Here is a 7,733-nt window from a genome sequence, read left to right as displayed (position 1 = left end):
TCCTGTCCTTCAGCTGCCCAAAATCCAGCCCTAGTCCGTGTCCCTCATGGAGTTCGCAGTCTTAATCCCTGTTTTACAGATGAAGGAACTGAAGGACAGAGAAAAGACTTGTCCGAGGTCACACAGCAGACAAGTGGTGGAATTGGGATTAGAATCCATGTCCTCCTAACTCCAAGGCCCATGCTCTATCCACCAGGCCACGCTGCTTCTCAGCGGTTCTTGCCACTGTGTCACGGTGCTTCAAGCAGGGACGGGGGGTGCGTCATTTTTTCCACCAAGACTCCGGAGCTGTTAGGCCTGTGGGTTTGGCTTCCCTCTAGAGATGCCGGTAACTGGATCCAGGCCACTCGACAGGCCCCCAGAGTCTGCTGAGTCACCTGCTCCTCACTCCCACCTGCCACTGCCCGTCTCCCGGAAAGACAAATGACACCTGCAGACGCTCGGGTTGATGCTGGGGGCAGGGAAGAGGCTCCCCGGGTTCCACTAGTAGAGTCTCCAGGACAACCACGATGGCAGGGACCAAGATTTCTCAACCAGAGAGCACAGAGGGCAGCGCATGTCCCAGCATACAAGAGCTCGAGCAGCTCCTTCAGAGTGGGCGGGCTTCCTGCAGCCACGTGGATGAAGTCTGGCCAAACCTCTTCATCGGAGATGTGTAAGTGGCCACTATGGAGAGAACCATAACCAATCTGTAGCTGCCCAGCACCTGCCCCTTGGCTTAGAGTTCGGTTTAAAACCTTGTTTCTGGGCAGGGCAAGGAGTAAATCTGGGGACTTACTGTTCCTAAAGATCATCTGCAGAGAGCAGCCTGATGGAGCGATCAATCAAAGGTATTTATTGAGCACTTGCTCTCTGCAGAGCACTGTACTGAGAGCTTGGGAGAGTACAATACAACAGGGATGGTAGATATGTCCCCGGCTCACAAGGAATCTACAGTCCAGAAAAGGAGGCAGACATTAAAATAAGTACATTTTGGGTATATTCATAAGTGCTGTGGGGCTGAGGGTGAATATCAAGTAATTAAAGGGTACAGATCCAAGTCCACAGATGACACAGAAGGGAGGGGGAATAGTGAAGACAAGGGCTTATTCGGGGAAGGCCTCTTGAAGGAGATGTGATTTTAAAAAGGCTTTGAAGGTGGATATGAAAGGTGAAGAAGTTAGAGGGAGGACATGGACAAGGGTTCGTCAGCAAAACAGACAAGATCAAGACACAGTGATTAGACTGGTGCTAGAGGAACGAAGCCTGTGGACTGGGTTGTACTGGGAAATCAGTGAGGCAAGATAGGAGGGGGAGAGCTGATTGAGTGTTTTAAAGCCGATGGTAAGGTTCCCGATTGTTGTGGAGGTGGATGGGCGGCCACTGGATGTTCTTGAGGAGTGGGGAGACATGGGCTAAATGTTGGGTTTTTTTTTAAAAAAAATGACCCAAGCAGCAGAGCAAAATATGGACTGGAGTGGGAAAACACAGGAGGCAGGGAGGTCAGCCAGGGAGCTGATGCAGTAGTCAAGAGGGGATAGGATAAGTGCTTGGATCAACATGGCAGCAGTTTAGATTAAAAGGAAAGGACAGGTTTTAGTGATATTGCGATGGTAGAACTGATAGCATTTGGAGACAGATTGAATATGTGGGTTGAGTGAGAGAGATGAGTCAAGGATAATAATAATGATAATAATAATAATGATGGCATTTATTAAGCGCTTACTATGTGCAAAGCACTGTTCTAAGAGTTGGGGAGGTTACAAGGTGATCAGGTTGTCCCACTGGGGGCTCACACCCTTAATCCCCATTTTACAGTTGAGGTAACTGAGGGCCAGAGAAGTTAAGTGACTTGCCCAAAGTCACACAGCTGACAATTGGCAGAGCTGGGATCTGAACCCATGACCTCTGACTCCAAAGCCTGTGCTCTTTCCACTGAGCCACGCTGCCAAGGTGATGTGCTTGTGAGAGAGGAAGGATAGTGGTACTGTCTACAGTAATGGAAAAGACAGGAGGATGACAGGGTTTGGTGGGAAGATGAGGAATTCTGTTTTGGGCATGTTAAGTTTGAGGTGTTGGTGGGACATAATAATAATAATAATAATAATAATAATAATAATGGCATTAATTAAGCGCTTACTATGTGCTAAGCACTGTTCTAAGCTCTGGGGAAGTTACAAAGTGATAAGGTTGTCCCACGTGGGGCTCACAATCTTAATCCCCATTTTACAGATGAGGTACCTGAGGCACAGAGAAGTTAAGTGAATTGCCCAAATTCACACAGCTGACAATTGGCAGAGCTGGGATTTGAACCCAAGACCTCTGACTCCGCAGCCCGTGCTCTTTCCACTGAGCCACACTGCCAAGGTGATGTGCTTGTGAGAGAGGAGGATAGTGGTACTGTCTACAGTAATGGGAAAAACAGGAGGATGGCAGGGTTTGGTGAGAAGATGAGGAATTCTGTTTTGGACATGTTAAGTTTGAAGTGTTGGTGGGACATCCACGTTGAAGGCAGGAGGAAAAGTGAAACTGCAGAGGAGAGGGATAAGAGATGTAGATTTGGGAATCGTTCACATAGAGATTGTAGTTGAAGCTGAGGGAGCAAATGAGTTTTCCAAGTGAGTGGGTGTAGATGAAGAATAGAAGGGGACCCAGAACTGAGCCTTGAGGGACTCCCACAGTTGAGCAGTGTGGTCTAGTGGACAGAAAACCGGTCAGAGAGTCAGAAGGACCTGGTTTCTAATCCCAGTTCTGTCACTTGCCTACTGTATGACCTTGGGCAAGTCACTTCACTTCTCTGTCCCTCATTTACCTCATCTGTGAAAGGAGAATTAAGATTGTGAGCCCCATGTGGGACAGGGACTGTATGCAAAATGATTTGCTTGTATCCACCCCAGCGCTTAATACTTTGTCTGGCACATAACAAGCACTTAACAAATACTACAATTATTATTATTAGTTAGAAGGTGGGAGGGAGAGGAGGAACCTGTGAAAGAGGCTGAGAAGGAGCAGCCAGAGAGAGAGGAGGAAAACCAGGAGAGGACAGTGTCAATGAAGATAATGTTTCCAGAGGGGGAGGTCCACAGTGTCAAAGGCAGCTAAGAGATTGAGGAAGGATTAGAATAGAGCAAAAGCTATTAGATTTGGCAAGAAGGATATCAGTGGTGACTTTAGAGATGGCAGTGTCTGAAGAGTGAAGGGGGTGGAAGCCAGATTGGAGGGAGTCAAAGAGAGAGTTGGAAGAGAGGAAGTGGAGAGAGCAGGTGTAGATGACTTATAGATGTAGATGGAGGGGTTTTTTAAGTATAGGGAGAGGCAGTGAGAGGGGGTCGTTGAACAGGTGAAGGAAGGAAGGGAGAAGGGAGAAGCCTCCACCCTGACTAAAGTCTGGCTGAGTCCAGTCATCAGTGGTCCCGCCCTTCTTCATGTGCCCAGTTTAGTGTTTGGGTCAGAATGCGGGGGTGGAAGAGAACACATTTATGCAGCTCAACTGCCTCCCAAGACCCCAAAAAGATCTCCAGTTTTCTCTCTGCCTGACACAGTCGGGGGGCTGGTGACTGCCAGTGTGAACTTGGAAATGCGCAGGATCAGCATGAAAGGATGGAATTTGCACTTGGATTCAAATTCCTTCTAACTCAAAGCCTGATTTATCAGTCCTGGGGGCCTCTGAGTTTGGTCTCAGTTGCCCTGTTAGGAGTCCAGTCATTCTCTTTCAGGCAAGTATTCCCTGGTAATAATAATGATAATAATGATAATAATAATAACTGTAATAATAATGGTATTTGTTAAGCATTTACTATGTGCCAAGCACTGTCCTAAGTTCTGGGGAGACACAAGATAATCAGGTTGGACAGTCTCTGTTCCATATAGGGCTCACAGTTTAAGTAGGAGGGACAGCAGGGATTGAATCTCTATTTTACAGATGAGGAAACTGAGGCACAGAGAAGTTAAATGACTTGCCCCACATCATTAATTCATTCATTCAATCGTATTTATTGAGCGCTTACTGTGTGCAGAGCACTGTACTAAGCGCTTGGGAAGTCCAAGTTGGCAACATACAGAGACGATCCCTATCCAACAGCGGGCTCACAGTCTAGACAAATCATCTTAACAAACTAAAATAAATAGAATAGTAAATATGTACAAGTAAAATAGAGTAATAAATCTGTACAAACATATATACGGGTGCTGCGGGGAGGGGAAGGAGGTAGGGCGGGGGGATGGGGAGAGGAAGGAGGGGGCTCAGTCTGGAAAGGCCTCCAGACTTCACACAGTAGGCAAGTGGCAGGGCTGGGCTCGGAATCCAGGTCCTCTGACACACAGATCCATATGCTCTTTCCACTAGCACCCTGTTTCCCTTGGTTATTTCCCTTGGGCCAAAAACAACCCCCCATTCTGGTTGCCTCCCTCCCTTAGCTCCTGCCCTGCCCTCGGAGGGAACATGTCTACCAACTCTGTTGTACTGTACTCTCCCAAGCGCTTAGTACAGTGCTCTGTACATAGTAAATGCTCAATAAATATCCTTGATTGATTGATTGATAGAAGCAGGCAAGCTGAGCTGTTAGCCTGGGCCCCACCGTGCAGGACCCAGGGTTCACTGGGCCCCTGGGTGCACGGGTTTCTTCATTCATTCAATCGTATTTATTGAGCGCTTACGGTGTGCAGAGCACTGTACTAAGCACTTGGGAAGTACAAGTTGGCAACATATAGAGACGGTCCCTGCCCAACAACAGGCTCACAGTCTAGAATGGGGAAGACAGACAACAAAACAAAACATGTAGACAGGTGTCAAAATCATCAGAACAAATAGAATTAAAGCTACATGCACATCATTAACAAAATAAATAGTAAATATGTAGAAGTAAAATAGAGTAATACATCTGTACAAATATATATATAGGTGTTGTGGGGAGGGGAAGGGGGTAGGGCAGGGGGATGAGGAGGAAGAGAGGAAAAAGGGGGCTCAGTCTGGGTTATTATTATTGATTGGTCTACATCAGAACTACGGTATGTTATTATCGATTGGTCTTTATATCAGAACTACAGCAAATAACCGATTTGAGCTGTGGAAAATGGGCATCACCCACATCTTGAATGCAGCCCACGGCGGGATGTACTGCCAAGGGGGAGCCGACTTCTATGGCAGCAGAGTTCACTACTTTGGGGTGCCCGCCAGTGACCTCCCCAGCTTTGACATCAGTGTCTACTTCTCTTCTGCTGCAGAATTCATCCATGGAGCCCTGAGCACGCCTGGAGGTAGGAAGGGGCTTTATAATGCCGCAGAAAGAAGGAACCATACAGCCCAGCTCACCCACAGAGATGGGTGTAGATCTCTAGCCCTCTCTAGCCCAAAGCTCCGGATCATCTTGCTTTCAAGGAATTCCCTACACCCTACAGACAGAACCAATAATGTGGGCTCAGCTGGATGTTTCGAGTAGTTGTAATATTGATCCGTTTGATTACAAAAGGCTCGGTTTCAAAATTCTCTAAGAGGCAATGTGATCTTTTAAATGCATACGTACCCATTCCTAAAGTGCTTTCCTAATGCCTCAAAAAATCACCTAAGCATAGAGTGCAGGAGAACAGAGAGCCCAGAGGCAGACCTTGGGATAAGCAGGGATGTAAAGCGGCTGCAAATGGCTGACATTGATTTTTAATAAGGAAAAATGTAAACTTGCCACCTCCAGAATATGCAGCAATGCTCATTTAGCTCCAGAAACTACTGGAGTCGGATGATGCCAATATTTCAGAGTTGACCACGCTAAAGGCCTTAAAGAGAACAAAAGGTCCCTAATCCTTCACCACATATTTGGGAGTTGGGTAAGATGAGCCCTATGAGCCCTAGGCCAGGAGTCCAATGACCTGAAATCTGCTCTGGCTCTGTGTGATCTGGAGAGTGTCACTGCCCCTCCAAGGGCCACCGTTTATAATCCAGGGAAAAAGAACAGGGACATTGTGGGGATGGAGACGGTCACAGCTGTTGGACTGGAAACGGCCTGGTTGTAGGAGTGAGGTGCCTCAAAACTGTTCCCTCAACAGCAAGGACCACTGATTTGGTTGTTGTCAACTTAATGTTTCTTCCTGTATGTGTCTCTTTGGTCAGTTTCTTCTCCCAACCCATTTTTAGACTGTAAGCCCCTGAGGCCCTGAACAGCTCTCAGGGAGAGGGATGAGGGTGGTGGGGAAGGAGAGGGCTGGGGAGATTCAAGATAATCAGGTTGGACACAATCCCTGCTCCTTACAGGGCTCGCAGTTTAATTAGTAGAGACAACAGGGATTGAAGCTCCATTTTACAGATGAGGAAACCAAGGCACAGAAAGGTTAACTGACTTGCCCCAGATCACGCAGTAGGCAATTGGCAGGGAGGAAAGGAGGGTGGCTGAGAAGGGGAGGTGGAGGGGGAGAAGATAGCAGCAGTTCCTCCCAGGTCAGCTCTCCTGATTAACTGGCCCGGTCTGGCTGGTTCCTTTGCTGTGGTAATAGAAGCAGGAGCCAGGGTTGAGTATGGGGGTGGAGGTGGAGGAATGGAGAGTCTTGTAGCTGGCCAAGAAATGGGCTTGACTTTGAAACAAGACTGCACAGAGGTGGATTCAGGAGGGTGGAATTTTGGGGGGGTCACACAACAGCCACAGGAAAATGAGGAAACAATTTGGGGAGGATATTTGAAGAGGGTAAGGGAGGGTGATAGGTTGGAGTCAGCCAGGAGGGCTGGCACCTTCATCTTAGCTCCACTGAAATACTGGACACGGACAGTAAATAGAATGAGTGTCCACATGAGGCTTACTTAATGTTGGAAAGCTGAAATGGGGTGTGCGTGGAGAAACATTTTAAATGCCACTCAACATAACTCATGATGCAAGTTGAGGACTGACTGTCCCCTGCCCAGCACTTAGTATATTACTTGTGCACAGCAAGCACTCAATAAATGCAATGAATAATAATAATAGTAATGGGGCATCAAGCCTGAGGGAGGAAAGGAGCAACTGAAATTCCAAGGAGCGGCTTTATTGTTTCCCATCCCATCCCAGGGCCTGTCCAGTCAGTTTCGGAGCTGGCCAGGTCGGTTGGTTGGGTAGCATGCCGTCCCGCAGTGCTGGCCGGAATCCCGGCCCCAGTCCAGCTGGCAGTGCCCTGACCACCTTTGTCTGTCTGTCTCCTTTGCCAGCGAAGGTCCTGGTGCACTGCGTGGTGGGGATGAGCCGCTCGGCCACCCTGGTTCTGGCCTACCTCATGATTCAGCACAGGCTCTCCCTGGTCCAGGCCATCGACACGGTGAAGGAGCGCCGCTGGATATTCCCCAACCCCGGCTTCCTCCGGCAGCTGCGTGAGCTCGATGGGCAACTCCGGCACCCAAAAGGCCAGTGACCAGACCCGCCAAGGGACGAGGTGGCCACATTTGGCTTTCAGCCTTTGCTCAGTGGCACAGAAGTTTGTTGTCAAGCCACAGCAAGAGTCAGGGAAACGTCTGTGAGGGTCACACCAGGCTGGGGGGTTCACGGTCGTTGCGACTCGGGAAAGTGAACCCTGAGGTCCAAGGCCACATGCCCAGGCTGGGTGAGATGGGGGCGATGGAGGAGATCGAGTCCTTAGTGGGTGAGAAGTGAGACTGCAATTCCATATTAAGGCATCTTGGACCTAAATATGCCCAAACTAAACATGCCCTATCCTCCCCTACCGATAGTCAGTCGTAATCAAAGCTAAACCCAGCTGAGTCCCCTCTTGTTATGTTTTTGGTTTTAGGAAACCCTAAGACT

The 7,733-nt window shown here is 48.5% G+C and overlaps 1 protein-coding gene across 1 annotated transcript; it reads left to right on the top strand.

Moving 5' to 3' along the window:
- Window positions 1-509: 509 nt before the first annotated feature.
- On the top strand, window positions 510-7,344 carry LOC119925258 (dual specificity protein phosphatase 13-like). Its single transcript, XM_038743360.1, has 3 exons — window positions 510-655; window positions 5,018-5,235; window positions 7,145-7,344. Exons 1-3 carry the CDS (start codon window positions 510-512, stop codon window positions 7,342-7,344), a joined length of 564 nt encoding a protein of 187 aa, XP_038599288.1.
- Window positions 7,345-7,733: the final 389 nt, after the last annotated feature.

The sequence above is a fragment of the Tachyglossus aculeatus genome, chromosome 3, assembly GCF_015852505.1.
Source record: "Tachyglossus aculeatus isolate mTacAcu1 chromosome 3, mTacAcu1.pri, whole genome shotgun sequence".
In the NCBI taxonomy this organism is placed as follows: Eukaryota; Metazoa; Chordata; class Mammalia; order Monotremata; family Tachyglossidae; genus Tachyglossus; species Tachyglossus aculeatus.
Note: the sequence above shows the minus strand (reverse complement) of the source record. Positions and strands in the feature narration are given on the sequence as shown.